At 32.5% G+C, this 21,584-nt stretch overlaps 1 protein-coding gene across 1 annotated transcript; it reads right to left on the bottom strand.

Annotated features, from left to right (window-relative positions):
• Positions 1 to 8,147: 8,147 nt before the first annotated feature.
• On the bottom strand, positions 8,148 to 15,131 carry LOC134693200 (uncharacterized). Its single transcript, XM_063553929.1, has 4 exons — positions 15,004 to 15,131; positions 10,710 to 10,917; positions 9,826 to 10,046; positions 8,148 to 9,415 (listed from the first exon to the last, which is right to left on the bottom strand). Exons 2-4 carry the CDS (start codon positions 10,915 to 10,917, stop codon positions 8,789 to 8,791), a joined length of 1,056 nt encoding a protein of 351 aa, XP_063409999.1. The 5' UTR covers positions 15,004 to 15,131; the 3' UTR covers positions 8,148 to 8,788.
• Between the last annotated feature and the right edge of the window lie 6,453 nt (positions 15,132 to 21,584).

Raw genomic sequence — 21,584 nt, forward strand, 5'->3', positions numbered from 1 at the left:
GTTTTTTATATAGATTAGACCGTTGTTTTTCCCGTTTTAATGGTTTTACATTAGTTATTTTGGGGCCCTTTATAGCTTATTGTTCGGTGTGAGCCAATGGTTCGTGCTGAAGGCGGTACATTGACCTGTAATGATCAATAATGGTTTACTTTTATAAATTGTTATTTGGATGGAGAGAGTTGTCTCATTGGCACTCACACCACATCTTCCTACATCTATCTAATAATATAAGACGTAAAGCATTGATGATATTATAATAATATAGACGGTAGCACATTATATTGGACCGTACTATATGCTGCAGCATCTTGCAGAGAATGCATGTTTGAGATACTTAATTTGCTGAAATGCACAAATGTGTCCTGTTGTCCATTATTCAGGTATCAAGCTGGTATTGATGATTGTTGAAAAATGGTGAATAATAATATGATAGCTGCTAATTCATTTTATATTTTTTAGGTCTATTTTTTTCATTCTATTTCCCTTTTCTTCTGGCCCTCATACTTTTCATGTATTGAATCCATATTTTGGATGTTATTGTATATTAAGTGGTACATATTTAGTTGGTGTCTCCTTAGTTGATACAGTGATAGTGAAATGTCTATTCGTTTTCTGCTGGTACTAAGACTTGTTTTAGTCTTTAGTGATATACTTATCGAGAGTTCTTTTTTATATGACCTGCCACTGTTAAGTGGGCTTTTCTCGTCACTTGGTGTTCGTCTTTCGATTTCGCATTGTTAACTTATACAGTTTCACAGTCCCTGAAACTACTGGGCCAAATGTTATTGAACATATGGGGCTCACAAAAAATGTTGAACCCGCCGCATTTATGCGCCTGTCCCAATTCAGGTACCTCTGTCCTTTGTTAGTCTTGTATATATTTTTTAATTTAATCTCATTTATTTGTTTTGGAGTTTAGTATGACGCACATTTTCACCGAACAATTTTATTTAGGGGCAAGCTGATACCACCTCCGGGTGCGGGATTTTCTCGTTGCGTTGAAGACCCATTGGCGGCCTTCGGATGTTAGTCTGTTCTTTGGTCGGGTTGTTGCCTCTTTGACATATTCCCCGTTTTCATTCTCAATTTTATTAGAATGTAGAGCTCTGCCTTATGTCCATCTCACGAAAAACAGTGATCGACCTTATATGACGAATTTTCTCACTTGCATGTTCCGGCCTGTTATATTGAAATATATGGTAAATAGATAAAACTTTTAATTGCAAACATTACCAGCAAGACGATATCTATTTATTTTCACAGTTCTATATTTCACCCCTGAAATTCCATTTATATAAACGTTCTTTCCGTTTCCGTTCCGTTTTCCGTTTCCGCCGTTTAGCAGCACCCCTTCTAAACAAAGCATATGTTACGGAGCATATATATAATTAATTACATCCTCTTAACAATTATATATCTAAACTAAGATCTCAAATATTAAAAACAAGTTGCTTTCTTTAAAAAAAAGAAAAGCAATACATGAACCTAAGACCGCTGACTGCCGGGTCATCAAAAGATTGGTGCTGAATTTGTGTTTGCGTTTGAATTGAAATAATTGACTGTGAATATAAGAAGCCAGTTGAAAGTATATATTTACAGCTTCTATTTGAATAGTTATTTTAAAGCTCGACTATTTCATTTATTACTTGGGAATGTACATAATTTTTCCGATGATAACCCTTTGGCAAATCATAATTACTACTAACCGGATGACTTACGCAAATTGCACAAACCTAATGTGGAATTCTTGATGCATTTATTTTATCTATCATATCTTTATATTTTGTTTCCTACATGAATGCCTTTATATTCTCAACTCGTATTTGAAGCTGTCTTTAGTCATGGAAGATGCTGTATGCGATGAAACCTGTGGCATGCAATAGATTGGGACCTCTTATGAAAGACTTATTTTGGTCTCATAAAAAATCTCAAATTTTAAGGATTTCCTGATTTTACTTAAATCAATTCAAACATTCTACTGGGAAACTTAGTTTTGCCTTCTTAATTCAGAAGTTTATGAATACCTGTACACACTTTCAAAATAAGTTTTAACCAAATTATATAAAAAGTTATGTATATATAAAAAGATACTAGAATTAAAATGATGTACGCCAGACACGAGTTCAGTAGATACAAAAAAAAGCATCAGTGACGCTCGAATGAAAAAAGTTAAAAGGCTAAATACATTACAAAGTTAATGAATCTATTCATTGGGTAGACAATCCTTTAAATTAGCTTTTCGAAAAGGTCAAAGTTAATAATAGGACAGTGACTAAAAAAAGAAACAAAAGAGAAACAACTCGAGGTCAGAATACTGTTAAAAATGATGACCGTTTGGAAGTCACATATGAAGCTCTTTCTGCCGTGTCCTGAATTTAGATAACAAAAACGAAAATAAGCTTTCACGAGTGAATTTAATACTATTTTATACTAAAACGGTATAAAATAATCAACATTTAATATGGTTGTAATTAAATTTTGTTGTGATTGTTGTAAAGTTGTGAGTTACAAGGATTTAAAACCATGATTTATGAATTGAAAACACACAAGTGTTTTTATTCACGACTGTTTAAAATTTAAATATTTACTTTTATCTTATTTTCCGTTTTATGGATATATTACAATACAAAAAAATAAATAATAATTACTCATAAAACCTAAATACTAAAATGGTATGAAATAATTAACGTTGAAATATAATGATAAATTGTTTATAAACATTTTTTTAATAGGTTGAAGAATTTTTTTAGATTTAATTTTTATGTTTCCTTTACAAATGAATACTTAAAAATACCAAAGCAGAGTATCTTCTAATATAAAATACTTATTTCTTAATTGCAACCGTCTGAAAATATTCTGATTTTAATCATGATTGTCAGTTTCCTTAGAAACATAAATACAGTATATATTTTGCATATATTTCTTTGATTCCGATTGAATTGAATACTTTTGATAAGAAGATCGTCTTTCTGTTTAATATGTTAACCAGATTCTTCTCTCCCTTAAGTCTATGATGAAATACACACTCAGTATCCCGTGGTTAAATCTTCAAACATAATTAATTCACATGTTATCGAGACAACATACAGTACCACATTATAATTGACCCAGATACACACAGTGTACAATGGTCGTTTTAAAACAAATACAATTGCGTCGTCATGGGTCATCAAGGGACCATATCAAAGACGTAGATAACAACCTGTTAAGACCTGTATAAATGACCGAAAACTTTAGAGACGTTCCGAGAATTTTATTCTGACTTCCGGCCGAGAGATATCGAGTGGCCCATAGACACATCCAAAACTCACCAATATATAAGCATGAACCCCTCAGGGGGTTCATGCAATTAGACAATGAATAATGCTCAATATATACATGGAATATACATTGACAAATGATCTAAGTTATTGTAATGAAAATTTGTACAATTGAGTTGATGCAAAAATACTAACAAGAAACTTTTGTTTCTCATTAGACGATTAACACTCCAGGACACAACCATATCTCTCATACTAACTATTATGTCAACAAAGCGTATAGATGAACGATAGTAGTAGTCTACTGCATGTCTCACCAAAAACACATTATATACTAAAAGGTCACAATTTACAGACAATTTGTCCCATTAGAATGATTTTAAATCTATAAACTTTAGACCCAGAAGGGGGAGTTCTGGGGGTTGAAACCCCCTTTTTGACGATCAATGCATTTGAATTTGAATTTGCATTTCAATTCACACACCTAATTAAATGGGCATTTAAAAAATCAGAATGTGAATATATATGTTCAAACTCTTTTAGGTCATTTTTTAGTAGCAATAATCAAAAAAACTATGTTAATTGGACATGCTTTGATATTATATATTCCCTTGAACTTTTACTAGATAACATTTTTGTTCGCTTTGGGGATTCCATATATCGTCAGATTATCGGAATTCCAATGGGGACTAACTGTGCACCACTTATTGCGGACCTGTTTTTTGTATTGTAATGAGTTACAATTTATGACAAAAATAAGCAAAAACCCATCGAAACAACATCTGATAAACAAATTTAATAATACTTTTAGATATTTGATGATATTTTGGCTCTCCATAATGACGACTTCAGTATGTATATTAATGAAATTTATCCTGTTGAACTTACTTTAAATAAAGCTAATACTAACAATGACCACTGCCCTTTCCTCGATCTTGATATCTATATCACTAACGGAAAGCTGAATATTAAAATTTATGATAAAAGGGATGAATTTTCATTTTCTATCGTTAGTTATACATTTTTAGATGGTGACGTTCCCTTGTCACCAACTTACGGTGTTTATATATCTCAACTTGTACGATTCGCACGTGTATGTAACAATGTTTTAGATTTTAACGAGAGAAATGTATGTATTACTGAAAAATTATAACACTAGGGTTTTCGATATCACAAACTAGTCAAAACATTTACTAAATTTTATCACCGGTATAAGGACATCATTCGTAAATATAGCTCAACATGCAGACTTTTTATATGTTCAGATATTTCACATCCAACGTTTTATGGAAATATTCTTTATAAAGCACAAAGGTGTCAGTATTCACCTCAAAAACTAACAAAACCTCTGAATAGACTTATTAAGAAGGGATATAATTACGATACTGTTGTCAAGTCATTAAAGATTGCATATTTTGGCGATAATATTGAGTCACTGATAAGGTCTTTGCATCGGAACTAAACACATTTATTCTAAAACAGTTGTTGGCATGACACAGGTTATATTTTAGTCATATATCTTATGATGGTATGATACTAAACCCCTAACGGGAAGGATTGTGCCTGATGTTCATATGATGAAATCATAATCTTTCAGTCAGTTTAATGGAAGTCTGGAGCTGGCATGTCAGTTACCTGCTAGTAGTCTGTTGTTATTTATGTATTTATGTATTATTGTCATTTTGTTTATTTTCTTTGGTTTCATCTTCTGACATCAGACTCGGACTTCTCTTGAACTGAATTTTAATGTGCGTATTGTTATGCGTTTACTTTTCTACATAGGTTACATGTATAGGGGGAGGGGTTGAGATCTCACAAACATGTTTAACCCCGCCGCATTTTTGCGCCTGTCCCAAGTCAGGAGCCTCTGGCCTTTGTTTGTCTGAGCCTCTGGCCTTTGTTAGTCTTGTATTATTTTAATTTTAGTTTCTTGTGTACAATTTGGAAATTAGTATCGCGTTCATTATCACTGAACTAGTATAACCAGCTGAAGGACGCCTCCGGGTGCGGGAATTTCTCGCTACATTGAAGATCTGTTGGTGACCTTCTGCTGTTGTTTTTTTTTTATTTGGTCGGGTTGTTGTCTCTTTGACACATTCCCCATTTCCATTCTTAATTTTATATATGATTGGAACATCCCCCCTTTTTTCAAATGGCTTGATCCGCTCCTGTAACATTACAGTTTGACTTAAAGCAATGGCATGCTTTTAATTCCATACACTGATATGGTCACCTAATTGTAAAAACACAGTTAAAGTTAGAAGTGGAGTTTAGTGTGTGGTTGGCTTTCCTGGATTATATCATGAGATTGACATGCTGTCGACAGCATAATTCCTACCAAATTGGATTTGAATTGAATAGATTTTTTTTAACAATACCCCGTAGATTTTCTCATTTCTACAAGTTGCATATATAATTTTCTCTTATTTTTTAGAATCAATCTATCTTACTTTACTGATAACTCTACTTCATTGATCCGTGTTCTTCAGAAACAAATTTTCAGAAGCAACTTATCCACGAATTCTTGAATGCGACCTTTATTTTCCGATTTGTGTTGTCTGATTTTATTATGGACTTGTTGCTGTCAGTTTTTATATTGCCCATGCTGGTTTTTTTAGCCATAGTGTTGTCTGTTTTTGTTTTTGTGCATGGTGTTTATGTTTCAATTTTTAAACATGATGTTGTCAGTTTTTATTTTTTTTTATTTTAAAAAAAAAAGATCAATACACGTTATAGAGAAAATACAAAACAAGTATATAATTAGCTATCATTTTATTGTAAAAGTCAAAATCTGGAACATAAACGTGTGAACCTAAATGCGTTATTGAGGATTTCAGCTGGCACCAAGAACCCCCTTCCCCAAAACAACCACCCGAGAGAGGGAGAAAAATCACTAGACCTGTTACCAAACGTTGAAATAAACTCCCTGTAATAAAGAAAGAAGAATTGTGTTTACAAAACGTACTCATTGTTCATTAGATGTCCAATTTTTTTTTATAATGCTGTCTTTTGAAGGTAATTTACCATTTCTTACTAAGAAAATGCAATCTGCTAACTTACAAATCGGAAAATAAGGATCACATTCAAGAATTTACATTTCAAATTCATGAATATGTTTCATCTACAAATTTGTTTCTTTAAAAACGCGAATCGTAAACCAAAGTGTGTACATAATTAACATCAATGTACTACTGGACTTTGAAGAAGAAGAAGAAGAAGAAGAAGAAGAAGAAGAAGAAGAAGAAGAAGAAGAAGAAGAAGAAGAAGAAGAAGAAGAAGAAGAAGAAGAAGAAGAAGAAGTGTACACATTTTACTTAACGATTCGTGTTCTTCAGAAACAAATTTTCAGAAGCAACTTATCCATAAATTCTTGAATGTTACCTTTATTTTCCGACTTGTTAGTTTTCCGATTGCATTTTTTCAGGAAAAAATGAGTTATAATTTTCAAGAGACACCATTATAAAAAAAATGAGATATCCAATGAATCAAGTGTACGTTTCGTGAACACACAAAAGTAGTATGGGTAAATAGGAAATGAGTTTGAAAGACGTGTGTACAAATACTTTTTTCAATTTTATGGTGACCAGATGGAAGCAAGGTTATAAAAGTAACAAAAATAATAAAAATGGTAAAAACAATACATAAAAAACAATAAACCTTCTGATTTGGCACCTTTTGTGATTGTATACAAAATTGTGCGGGCATTTTCACATCTAAATTAAATGTTTTATTTCTAAGATTAAAAAATTAACTTAAAATCTATTGCTATCTAATTTGAGTGTAATGGTAAAATAACATTTGAAATGATTTTGAAAGAAGTAGTTGCAAAAACATTTTTAAATTGATGGTGACCAGATGGGAGCAAGGTTAAAAATTAAGTGCTGATTTCAGTTCTCACTCTTTCCCCTTCCACTTTAAACTTACACCAAACAAACAAAACCAACAATAAACTTTGTTGGAACTAATTAAATTGAGATCACTCAACTGAGTTCTGAAATCAACAACTGCATGCACAATAAAAATATATATGTTTTTGTATTTTTTCATTGTATTTTTAATACAATTTTTTTTATTATTTTTTTTTCTTTTTTTTTTACATTTTTTCATTTTTATTTTTTTTTGTTTTTTCTATTTTTTTGTTGGTTTTTTTTTGCAATTTTCTATATGCTTAAGTTCGATCAGAACCAAACAGCCCATATACTCTTATCGAAACTCCTTGGCTAGCACAGGTAGTTGCTATTGGGACTAGCATTTGTATTTAAGGCAAGCACAAGCATTTATAAATCATGAATTATCAAATTTGATATACTATTTATATTACTTTTTAAAACCATTAGTATTATCGCAACAACGTAAATTGTTAAATAGGAAATGGGTTTGAAAGACGTGTGTACAGATACTTTTTCAATTTAATGGTGACATTTTCACTTCTAAATTAAATGTTTTTATTTCTAAGATTCAAAATGCAGTTTTAACAATGAAGATCAAAAATTAACTTAATTATAAAATCTATTGCTATATAGTTTGAGTGTAATGGTAAAATAACACTTGAACTGATTTTGAAAGAAGTAAGTGCAAAAACGTTTTTGAATTGATGGTGACCAGATGGGAGCAAGGTTAAAAGTTAAGTGCTGATTTCACTTCCCCTTCCACTTTAAACTTACACCAAACAAACAAAAACAACCATAAACTTTGTTTGAGCTAATTTAAATTGTAAACTTAAACTGCATGCACAATAAAAAAAATATATGTTTTTTTTTATTGTATTTTTAATGATTTTTTTATTTTTATTTTTTTTTATTTTTTCAATTTTCTTTTTTTTCATTTTTTTTTTACTTTTATTTTTTCTATTTTTTTTTATTTTTTGCAATTTTCTATATGCTTAAATTTAATCAGAACCAAACAGCCCATATACCTGAATCGAAACTCCTTGGCTAGCACAAGCAGTTGCTATTGGGATTAGCATGTGTATTTATGGCAAGCGCAAGCATTTATAAGTCATGGTTATCAAATTTTGATACTAACTGAGAAGTAGTTATATCCAGAGCATATGGTTTTAAAAGCGCAAATATTCAAGGGCAAAATTGAGTGTTTAACGTTTAACATTAATATTAGTCAGTCCCTTTCTTTTATCATCTTTTAGAATTATTTAAATTTTTACATTGTCGTTTGATTTCTAATAATTAATAGTATCATAAATGTCACAAAAGCATATATGTTATACCACAAACAAGTAGTAGCATAAAAACAAGAGGAAGCACAAACAAGTAGTAACACAAAGAAGTTATAGCACAAACAAGTGAACAAGTAGCATAAAAAAGTAATTGCAAAAACAAATAAAAGCACAACAGGTAAAACAAGTTCGATTACATTTAAATCACACACATATAATTACAATGAAATGGTATTCTTATATCTCACATTATGCACTGCTTAATATTGATATTATACTAGTATTACTTTTTGGAACCATAAGTATTATTGCAACAACGTATTATAGCACTATTCAGTTATTTACTTTTTCCCATCTAATATGGCCTCTTCCTTTGGAGTGGAGGAAGTATTTTTCTGCCTCCACCTTTCTGTTGTGACTGTCCACGGATGTTCCTCTCAGCTCCGTGTCTAGTCACAGCAGGTGGCGTCGGAATATAGTTGGATACGTCAGTTCCCAGACCGAGCTGTGTATTGGGATTTAAAAAGATATCCATTTTCTCCAGTTTAACTGTAGTTTTACGCTTATAATAGATCGAGCCATCTTCTTTTGGTACTGTAAGCATATGTGGTTGATCTTCACGTTGTATGGTTGGTGGCTGTAGCATAAAAGCATGTCTCACCCCACGTGGGCCGGGTGATGAGGGTGGCATATGCATGCGATCTTCATTATGTGACATAGATGGTGGGCGTGGCATATATGCATGTTCTTGTCCTTCACCACATGACATAGGTGGTGGCCGTGTTACAAGAGCCCCTTCAATGTGTGGTTCTGGTGATAAAGAAAGATGAGTTCCCTCTCCATGTGGCATACTTGGTGGTCCAGCGTATAATGGACTAGTTCTTCGTGATGGTGGCATAGCCGGTATGTTCAATGAACTGTCACTTCGGTTATATGATATAACACTGAGTTCAGATGGCGATAATACTGATGATACATGGTCCTAAATAAAAGCAAATTTTTTATTCGTTTTAGTTAATATACTTTCCATTGGATTTGACTTCATTTTTTGACAAACCACGAAATTAATCCTGACCCAAGTCAGGAGCCTGTAATTCAGTGGTTGTCGTTTGTTTATGTGTTACATATTTGTTTTTCGTTCATTTTTTACATAAATAATGCCGTTAGTTTTCTCGTTTGAATTGTTTTACATTGTCTTATCGGGGCCTTTTATAGCTGACTATGCGGTATTGGCTTTGCTCATTGTTGAAGGTCGTGCGGTGACCTATAGTTGTTTATGTTTGTGTCATTTTGGTCTTTTTGGGGTAGTTGTCTCATTGGCAATCATACCACATCCTCTTTTTTTTATAAATAAAATAAACAACGAATTAAATTGTCTAGTATTTCACGTACCTCTGGGTGCATTCTAGTGCGAGGTCTGTTATCTAAATCATCCTCAAGCTTAACTATTTCCTTTGGAACTACTTTTATTTGGAGCTGGTGCCTAGCAGCAATTTTAGTTTTATCTTTTACATCAGGAAAATGGAAACCTGGCTTCATCTGGTATATATCCAAGTAGGAGGTGCCATCAGTTATAGGCTTAGGCTCTGGTGCATATGGGTTTACACCTCTCACTTAAACAATAAAGATGTACAGTTTAGAAAAACATAATTCAACTGATTTGTATACTTCGTTCTTATGTTGTACTGTTATACCACTGTCATAGGTTAGGGGGGATCCCGCTAACATGTTGAACCCCGCCACATTATTTATGTATGTGCCTGTCCTAAGTCAGGAGCCTGTAATTCAGTGGTGGTCGTTTGTTTATGTGTGACATATTTCTTTTTCGTTCATTCTTTTTTATAAATAAGACCGTTAGTTCTCTCGTTTGAATTGTTTTACATTGTCATATCGGGGCCTTTTTTAGCTGACTATGCGGTATGGACTTTGCTCATTGTTGAAGGCCATGAGGTGACCTATAGCTGTTAATGTCGGTGTCATTTTGGTCTCTTGTGGACAGTTGTCGCATTGGCAATCATACCACATCTTCTTTTTTTATATATAATACATAGATATTAACACATGTGTAACACGGTAAGGTATTCATAGCCTAATATACGGAATCAATGGTTTGAATTCGTAAACACCAGCACTTCCTTACATCCTTGTTTTTTGTTGTTCTATGATTCATAGTTGTCTCATAACTATCATATCGTTTCCTCTTCAAAACTGCTCCTTCGGCAGATTTTCCTCCTCCCAGAAAAAGACTATGGTCCGTTCCTTTTTAATGTACTTACTTTTAGTATTACCAGTATTGGCATCTGGTAATTTTGGTAAGAAATTGTTGTGGTTTACATCAATAGGGTTCGTTGGCTTTCCATTTCTGTAACGTGGCATCACTCTGTTTACCGGATATTCGACGCTCTGTCCACCAAGTCCATTTTTGATAGCTCCACGGTTAAGAAGACGGCGCTGTGGCTCTTTATCAGTCTTTGGCTTGGTCATCTACAGAAATAAAGAACACAATAATTATATATTGAGTTGGTGGAACGTTACAGAATATTTTTTGCACAGATGACGACGGATATGCTCTGTGACATACTGAATTAAACTTATCACCCGGGATTGTATGGTGCAGGACCTGCTTACATTTTTTGGACCACCCGAGGTCACCCCTGGTATGTATTTGATGGGGTTGGTGTTGCGAAGTTGTGCTTTGAAAACTGTGTTTTTTCGGTTAATCCTTTTTTAAATGCCCTTGTCAGTTTATTTTCGGCGAATGACTTTGAATGTTACCTGTAAGTTACCTGTAAGAACGTTGTGGGGCTGATATGGAAGGATCCTATCCTTTTTAGCCCACCATATTTTAGTACACTTTCAAAACTGATACAATCATCCATCCTGTATGATTTGGTGCATTATTTCACACAATTAAAAAGTTATATAGAAAACTATTTGTGTCCTCATCAATTTCCTAACTGATACATGACTGACTCCCAATGACGGTCTATACTCATTTTTAAAGGCTTCCACAGTTTTAGATGAAATAACTTCAACTGGTAGGTTATTCCAATCATTAATAATACGTTGTGAGAAATGTCTTCATCGAAAAGAAGTGTTACATCTAGATTTTGCTAATTTCCAATTATGCCCACGGTTCCTTTGGTATCTTTCGTCTCTCTTTTGTAATGTATTTTTTTTCTAACATTTATAATGTCAGGTCAAAAAAATATTGTCAACCATAAAAACCATTTGTATCCTTTTTTTTTAAAGATATTCTTAGACTCAACAATAAATCATTTAAACACACATACAAGCACAAAAGATTAACAAAAATGTCTGGTACAAAATGGTCGTGAAACTCCCAGTATCATTTGTTGACACTTGTTTCTTTCCCAATCCCTTGTATTGTAAATCAAACTGGTAGTTAGTCCTTAACAAACAAGTCTCATCTGTGTAGATAGATTGGCTAACAGATAACGACCATCTTCATCAAACATCTATATTACGAAGAGGGAGATACGAAAAGAAGACTGCATAATTGCAAATGCAACAACTATGTATTAACTAGAGACTAAATGTCAAAAGATATTAGCTATTGGTCATCGTACAGCATTCTTTTATATTCGTGGAAATATTGTGTGTTTAATGTTTGAAGTTGATTTCTAACTAGGCTTCTTTCACTAGAAAAAATATAGACACCAATTGGGGATCCATAACTTTTCATGAAGTGGATGCGCTGACTGACCTAAGGGGCCCGCTCCAGTCATGCTTCGGTGATTCAGTGCTTCATATATGATCAACCATTTTTTTCCCACGAAAAACTGTAGGTGAACCGTCAAGCCATTATTAGTTCAGGTAAACTACCCTCCTTTAAGAGTATAGACTAGTCATACAGATAACCAATCTACCTGTCTATTGGACAAGGCTACTTCGAAAGGAGGGGTAGTCTAGTTTAGTTTTTTAGTAAGAAATCTCATATTAAAAAAAATGATTTATATTTTTTCAATTTCATATAAATGTAAAATGATAAATAAGATATCTCATAATGTTTATAAAGTATCTGTATTCTATTTGAGATATCTCATTTGATTTGAAGTTATTAAGATATCTTACAAACTTTTAAGTATATCATAAATATCTTGTTTATTGAATAAGATATCTTGTTTATTGAATGAGATATCTTATATAAATTGAACGATATATCTTATAAATTAAACGATATCTTATATGTTTTGGAATATGTCTTTTATAAAGGAATACTTAATGATACATCTTGTTACGATAATTATAGATTATCGTTGATCATCTCAACGACATTGGTTTTCTCATTTTTTAAATGATAATCTGTTTATTGCTATTTTACCATGTTTACCTATGACAAAATTGTCAATTAGCAACGCTACGTGCCTCCTTAATTTCTAGCGATAATTTTCCATCTCAAGCTAGTAGCATGATATGAAAAATTATCACAAAATAGAAAGGAACAAAGGAAAAAATGCACAAAATAGCGATAATGAGATATCTTTAAAAGTCTTTAATATATCTCATTTAGTTATCTTTTATGAACTTTAAAAAGCGCGAGTACGGACTTTCCTTAAGGTTTGGATCTAATATTTGTGATAATAAGTCGCTTGTACGGCCTTTCAATTGCATGTGATGGTTTTGTATCTAAGGCTAGATTGTTTATATTAGGAACTGTTCTGCAGAAGCCTTATTTAATGCATTTGTATATACTTTAATAAAACATCAGCTCAGAGTCAGAGTCGATTGCCATACGTTTGAAGACGAAAACCTGATGCACAGTACGTAGATATTCGAGAACGCTGTCTCTTATATATGATATATTGTGTTAATATTACTAAGTGTAATAAAGAACAGGTTGGTGCCTGTTATAAATACGGACTTGTACGTTTACAAGCTGAACCGTATTGTACCGTATAGGAATCGTATAGGACAAGTGTGAGTCTGTGTGACCACCTTGTAAGTACATTATTGTACTAACGGTACAAAGACAAGTGTGTGAACTTGTAGGGTGCATTATTGTATCAGGAGGACAAGTTTGTTCCTGACCCAGGACAAAGGAGTAGGTTCAGTACCCCTTTTTGGCCCCAAAATATAGCAGTTTTAGAAAATTGTGAAAATGTAATCTTGAAGATATATTTTGGAAAGTAAAATGCTTCTGCTACATAAATATGAGCTGTTTTTGACAATACAATGCACAAATATCGCGTTCTAGATAGCACCATTAAGTCATGTTAAATTACTGAAATCTTCACAAAATTTTAGCATTTTAGGAACTTTTAGACAGTTTCCGTCTAAAATGAAAGTGGCCGCATTCGTGTTCATTCATAATATTGAAATGAAAGTTGTATTTGATGATAATACAAAACATATATAAAGGTTGAGCATGAACACGGATGCGGCCACTTTCATTTTTGACAAAAACCATCTGGAAAGTGACGTTTTTTGGCATATTTGATAGACATTTAAGCTTGAATCAGAGCGTTTTTAATGACTAAATCAGTTAAAATCTTTCACATAAACTAATCGAAACAATTGAAATATACACTTAAGTGTTTAAAAAGTGTCCAAAAACTTTCGTTAGATGAACTTGAAATTTGAGGCCAAAATCGGCCCTTACCTTTGTGATAGTACACATTTGTACCAGTTGTAATATATTTTAAAGAAGAACTATTTATAGATAGTTTATTAGAGATTGCAAAGAGCAGTTGTACTACTACATATTTTGATTCAATGACGTTAATTTATGAATACAGATTATTTGTTATATATTTTGTAAAGAGTGAGTAATTTGAATCCAGTATCAAACTGGTAACGAACTCATTCTAAAAAGAAACAGACACGCTTATCCTGTGTACACGTTACACGCGTATATCTTATTATATATATATATATGACTCATTATAATTAATCAAATACTTGGACTTTGTTTGATGTCTGTCTCATTTAAAATCAAACATACCACATCTCACTATATTATATATCTATATTTCTTTAAATATTTGGCAATTTCTCATAATGTACAACGCTGGAACATCGAAAAATGCGCTTCACTATTGTTGATGACGCGACGTTAAACAACAATCAATCTATCTATTGTCGACGTCACAGTAGAATCCGAGTGTGGGTCGGAGAGAAATATTCTATGTAAATCGGATATTTTGATATGAATAATTTTTTGTTGTTGCAATTTTTAATTCATATTTTTCTTTTTTCCATATACATACTCTTTAAACATAACTCTTATATTTGTTTTTAAAAATAACCACCATAAGATAGGCGGGTAATATGATGCCGCTGAAACTAAAGACTACAATAGTGGTAAAACAGATGTTTCTCATTCCTTTATAAAATGTTCAGGTGTCAGTATTTAAATTCTACGTAAAATCGTTTTTCTTGGCAAACACGTTGATATTCCCTAAACAATCAAAAGAAAGTTAAAACTTTATTGATACTTGAACTGATTCCTATGTACAGTGAACTTCCTGCCGAGAGTTGAAATTTAATATTTTTCAGACTCTAACGCTGAAAAAAGTAACGAAATATGACAAAGTAGTAAAAACTTACATTTCCAATGCTCTTGGCTGTAAGAAATACCAATATCTTCCGACAAATCTTTTGATTTTTCTCAGCTGAAACTGGAAACTGCTATCCGCAACTTGGAGGGCTACGGAATGCTGTGGTGTTGTCAAGGTTCCAACAATGGAATGCCGTCAAGGTATGATTGGACACCGCACAGCCGCTACGGACTGAAGTGGAGTTACCAACGATACAATGGGATGCCATCCGGATGTGACTGCAGCGCATGCACATGCAGTTTTGAAACATTATAAAAGAATATATAAATATCGCATCTCATAAAAAAATAACTATATCCTTAAAATGTAAAAGTTAAAATTATCATACAGATGTTATTTATATTTTCACGTCAACATTTCTATATTTGGTCATGCTCCCTTTAAAACAATTCCGAGATATCCGTTTATTTGTTGAACTACTTATAGTGCAGTGACAGAATAGGAAAAAGTCGATTATTAAAGGAGTTTAATTTCACTTCATGGTACACGGCTAAAAGTTGGCACAGTCCTAGAAAAATGATTTTACTTGAATTTAAGATTGGTCGTCAAAAAGTCGTATGGTGCAGTTTTTTTTATTTCATCTTTTAGTCAGAAAATTTGACATCAAATGCAGATCATAAGTGGCATGCAGTTTGGTTTTTTTTATTCAAAAGCTGCCATCAAATATCTTTCTTTTTTGTTTTATTTAAACGTGAAACATATTGTTCTATGCATTAGGCAAAAAGGGTAATCCTCAAAGCCTTTTGATGACAAATTACGAAGGTAAAAACTACTGTTAACGGGGAAATTTTGTGTTTTACCCGATTACAACATCATACAACAAAGCGCTGATGAATGGATTATATCGTATCTACTATTAAGTAATAAAACTACAATTTTTCTTTTCATGTACAAATGTTTTTATGAGGTCATATTGTTTAAAACGATATTTTTTTTAATTTAAAAAATCTCTTCTCATCAATCATTTACTAAAAAATATTCCGGATAGTTGTGTCCCGTCCATGCTTGGGCTGGGACATAGTTTTCCTGTAATATTTGGACTTGATATTACTTGTTTTTGTTGATGTTTTATTATTTCGTTGAATTATTTTGGTGTCCGAAATTCTTTTTTAAGGTTGTGTTATTTTGATTTTATTGATGTAAAAGGCGAAATAAGTTTTTCAATGGTTTATTTAAGAAATATGGATCCGACAAAATCCCAAAAATATAACAAAACTAGAAAGTCCGTTAAAACTTTGCGTTATCATTTCAAAGAACCATACATTCATTTTAATACCTTAAATAGTGTTATTTTATTAAATGCAGAAGTAGAATAATTGATTTATTTTTACAAAAGTACAGTAAATTGAGGTATTTTGACACAGTTGATTGGTGTATAAATAAAATATACACAAGATTGCGCATATAATTGTGACTTTAATTCATAGATGTACATCATCATCTATCATCGGGTTCATTCTATTCGCTTGAAAATTGTTTATAATAAAAATGGACAGAGTGATGCATAAGTCTACACGACATAGTGATATCTACAGTTCGCACTGCAATTTGAAATGCAGAACCTTTTAAATACCTAAAGTTAACCTTTTTGCTTAGTTCTATGATTTCAAAATTCTGATATTCTGAAGATTACCTTTCTCTTTTTTACCTACATTTTAGTCAGTCAGTACTTACATTTCCCAGTTAGCATGTGATAAAGGATACTACAGAAATTAGAATTTTCGCTTCATATCTTGGCCTTTTATTTTGATATTGAGACGGATTGACGACTACAAACAAAAATCTATGACAAACTTTGGAGGGCGATTTTAACTTTACAAATGTCAATTCCCCATCGCTAGGTCTCAATGTACTACACTCCTCTGCGTCATCGTATAATGTGCACATATCTCAAATGATACCCTATGCTGGTGCTTGTTGATTCAATACAGTTTTCTTGGACAGGAGTGTACCCCTGACTACTTAAAACAGGCCGCAGAATTTTAAGGGATATTCAAACATATTAGTTGACGATGATATCAAAACGGCATGGTAAAATTAGGAGAACGACGTAAATGACAAACAAAATTCTGCAAAACTACACATAGACCACCAAAGATTAACTCGAAACATACTGAAAACAATGTTATCTCGTGTGCCCCCAGAAAGTTTAGAAGATTCTGTTTCAATTGTAACACCTGAGTGTCGAACGTGGAAATTTCATTTAGGTGTCATGTACCTAATAATGAAGAACTTGCGACTCAAATAGACACAAAATAGGTTTTTATGTTACCGTTTCACGAATAATGATACATTTAAGCTCTGTCGTGGTCCAACTCACTAGCACGTCTTTTTGCGGTTTACAATTTTTAGATACTAAGTGTCAGATCAGATCTGAACATTTGCAATTAATTTGTTTTCCATTCCTGTTTGTAATATAATAATACTTTTGATTCGCATGACACGGGTAACATCTTGTTGACACAACCAAACTGAAATATTTTTTGTTTTTCCTGGAATTCCCCTAGCTTTGTTTTAAACATAACCATCGGTAACATACGTACTGTTGCCTGTGTTTCTTTGAGACATACAGACAAAATGACAACCACCTCAAGGCAAGAAATTTAAGTCACGGCTATCAAAGGTTGTGCTATGTGTACTATTGTTTGTATGTGTGGTTTTTTTTTTGGCCATGGCGTTGTCAGCTTATTTCGACTTATGACTTTTAATGTCCCTTTGGTATCTTTTGTCTCTCTTTCATATGCTTGCATCTATTGTAAAGAAAAATACAACCAAGACGAGGAATTTCATTCTCTAAAACAGAACATTTAAGTAAAGGCTGTTTAATGCTTATTTGTCATATAGCCACTATGAACCTTTACTGGGAGTCAAACTGTTGTATTCTAAATTACAAGATCATTCACAGAAGAATTTTTTTTCCATCTGCAGTGTGATATAAATGCTATCCCTAGTTCAGATATCAAATCACTTGTACAGACCAGAATGTAGGGCATAACGACCACGACAATCGGAAACATTGCACAAACTACAGTCATGTGATCATGACTAGTGTATACTGTCGATGCGGATTACAGATCGGTTTTTTGCTTGGCTTTTGTTTAGAGATATTTGGAGTTTCAAGCAGCAGGACAAGACGTTTCTTTCAATACAGGGTTCTTTTGACATTTTTCATAGAGGTGCACTGATGTTTCAGTTGTTTTATATCCCCCATAAAATAGATTGACATGGCCAAAGTGTATTAAGAAATGACGATGATGTCCAATGGTGATAGAAAAAAGCTTGCTATATGTGGTACACAAACATTAGACCACCACTATTGCAAGGTACAACACGTTAAATGTCCGAAGTTTAACATTGATATTCGCAATATCATTATAGGATGTGTGGCTTAAGAATTTTGTCGTGTTCTTTAAACACTACGGACCAATACTGACATTCGAGATTTGCTAAAACTTCCACTTGCGAACATACATATGGTCAGAACGTCATAAGAACGTCCCCACATTACAAAAGTCACTTGAGGTCTGAATTACTGTTTAAAGTTAGGTATATTTAGTGCTATGTCAATATATCCCGCAAACAAAAAATATGATCTTGCGTCTCTTAGTTTGGGATTGAATAACCGAAACGTTCTTTATTTTCAAACGAATAAAAGGCTCATATTTCATAACATATACCTTTTTAAGGTTATAAGTTTATCTTAAAATGATTTATTTTCCTATTGATACAAATTTATTTCATAGAAATCGTCATGACATTGTCAAAACTCAGCTATAAGTATGTTTTGAAATAATTTGTGTTGTCTGTTTTGCATGAACCGAGTTCAACGTATATGGCAAACAAAAAAAGTTTTCAATTTCAATCGTCTTAAGATTATGTTAAACGAACTAATATAGATAATAGTAGCCATTAGTGTCACAGTAATAAGTAAATGTTTTCCGAAGCTGAGTTTGTATACTGAACGCAGTTAGCAGCAAGACTGTCCGACATGTCAAAGCTATATAAGTTTACAGATATAAAGGTTGAGAATGAACACGGATGCGGCCATTTTCATTTTTGACAAAAAAAAACATCTAAAAGTTACATTTTTTGGCATATTTGATATATTTTTTCATATCTAAGCTTGAATTGGAGCGTTTTAATGACTAAATGAGTTAAATCTATCACATAAACTAATTGAATCAGCTGAAATAGACACGCAAGTGTTTAAAAAGTGTCCCAAATCTTTCAGCTGCCTGACGAACCTGAAATTTGAAGCAAAAATCGGCCCTTACTGGACGTACTCCTTTATTTTCTGTGTATCGATTAACATTTAAATCTAATAAACATGGTTTCAGGAGCTGCGAGTACTTGTGGTTCAATTATTACTGTACTCTATATTATTATTTTGTGTGCCACCATTAAAGGAGGAATGTGGAGCAAAAAACATTTTAATTCCTATCACGAGTGCCCAAAACCATTGGTTGTTGATGGTTGTTATCTGTCATATTTGTTTTTGTTTAAAGATTAATTTTAAATCAGGCAGAAGCACTTTTTTTTAATCGTATACATTTTTATTATAGCTAGTATTCGTTAAGGTTTTTGCTTGTAATTGAAGATCATACTTTGCCTATCAATTGTCCACATCTTGTTCCATTCTAGTCAGTTTTTTACGATTCATGTATGTAAACCAAGTCTAGATCGGTTTTTTTTTATCCAGTCGAAATCAATTTCCTTAAGGAGGCTCGCGGTAACAAAATTTTCAGTAAAAAATTAAACATTTGTTTTTTCATTACAAATTTTACATATTACACTATTAGTTATTACTTTATCATATTAAACAAAAATCAACCAAAAAACCCGATTCGGTTTGGCCCCAAGTGCCTTTCAAAATGTTTATATCATCAAAAAAGCTCCAAACTATCTCCCTTAAGTGCAACAATGCCATTTTTTTGGCTTAAAATTGAAATATCTTTTTTAACACATCGGTGACCTATGTTTTTTTTATTAATGTTTTCAAATAAGCTGTACATAAACCAAATAATTGTACAATTTAAGCGATTTCTGTAATGAGCAAGTTATTTTTTATATCGATATTTACCTCTATTTCTCCTATTAGTTCAACAGAAAAAAAGGACATTAACAAAAATGTATGCTTCTTTCGGAGGCGGATGAGCTTAAATGAACGGTGACCCCTTTTTTTTATTTCTTTCTTTCTTATAAGTATAAGATAAAGTTCGTTTATAGAAAAATATAGCAAAATCCTATATCTAAATCACAAAGCTAGACAAATGTTCTATAACGCTTATGTTTTACCTCACTTAGATTAATGTTGTTCAATATGGGTAAACTGTAATAACTCTCTATTAGATAGTTTACTAAATCTGTAAAAGAGGGCAGCAAGAATAATTTTAGACAAACCTGATTACACCAAACTGTCAAGCGAATTATTTCACGAATGTAACATTGCGACAATTACACAAAGAATACATGATCATAAATCATAACTGATTTATAAGGCTAAACATGGCTTAGCTCCAGAATATGCAGTCTTATTTGATCAGCTCCTACAAACTAAACTGCCTCGGTGTTACACAGGTGCTCTTAGAAAGGAGGAAGAGAAAGAAAAGACAACATAGAACACTAATCATAAATGCAGTGTGAGCTAGTTTATAGTATTTCTTTTTTCGATAGGTGCGAGTTTCTGTGTGGTACGGGTGCTTCAAGAACGGAGGAAATATATAAGAAATGAATATTAGAAAAATTTAGTATTTGATGATGTTAAATTTAGAGTATACTAGTTTAACTCCGCCTTTTTATATTGTTTTCATGCATCAATCATAACTACAATGCTTGTGCAAACATTAATACAAACAAAGCAATCAACCAAACCAAACATTTACCTTACTAGCAGTAGGATAACAGCTGTAAACATGCATACCTTATTTCTATTGTATCAATTAACTGGTATAAGGAAAACAAAGTTCTCTATCATTAAAACTTAAGGTTTGCAACATCTCTTAAAATAAAAAAAAATGTTAAAAAAGAGATTAGTTTTCTCGTTTGAATTGTTTTACATTGTCTTATCGGGGCCTTTTATAGCTGACTATGCAGTATGGGCTTTCTCATTGTAGAAGGCCCAACCGTGAATTTATAGTTGTTAATGTTTGTGTCATTTGGTCTTTTGGTGATAGTTGTCTCATTGGCAATCATACCACATGTTCTTTCTTATATTAGTAAATGATTAGGAGATAACAAAAATTAATATGTAAACATCGTTTATAACATTAACAGGAATGTGAAGTATATATGTTGACAACCTATCAATGTTGAAGAAGGGAATGGTCCTAATGATCGATTATATATCGATACCAATCCACTGTCACTAGCTACATGGCATAGGATAGACTATTTTTTAATGAAAATTAATTTTAATAACGTGGTCGAGATAGGACAGTATTATTGTCATTGATGCATGCGCACCTCCACTGGATAACGAAAACAACTGTTATATCTTGATACTTATGGTGAATGAGTCACTTGTAAGAGCAAAGTAGGAGCTGTTATGACCATTTACCAAATTCTATAAAC

The sequence above is a fragment of the Mytilus trossulus genome, chromosome 12 (genome assembly GCF_036588685.1).
Source record: "Mytilus trossulus isolate FHL-02 chromosome 12, PNRI_Mtr1.1.1.hap1, whole genome shotgun sequence".
Classification (NCBI taxonomy): domain Eukaryota; kingdom Metazoa; phylum Mollusca; class Bivalvia; order Mytilida; family Mytilidae; genus Mytilus; species Mytilus trossulus.

Bases quoted from the DNA above. Each gene is read 5' to 3' on its own strand.
- LOC134693200 (XM_063553929.1), bottom strand. From the start codon at position 10,917: ATGACCAAGCCAAAGACTGATAAAGAGCCACAGCGCCGTCTTCTTAAC. The intron at 10,047-10,709 runs GTAAGTACATTA...TTATTGTTTAAG, and splicing joins CAATACTGGTAATACTAAAA to TGAGAGGTGTAAACCCATAT. The intron at 9,416-9,825 runs GTACGTGAAATA...GCTTTTATTTAG, and splicing joins GCACTAGAATGCACCCAGAG to GACCATGTATCATCAGTATT.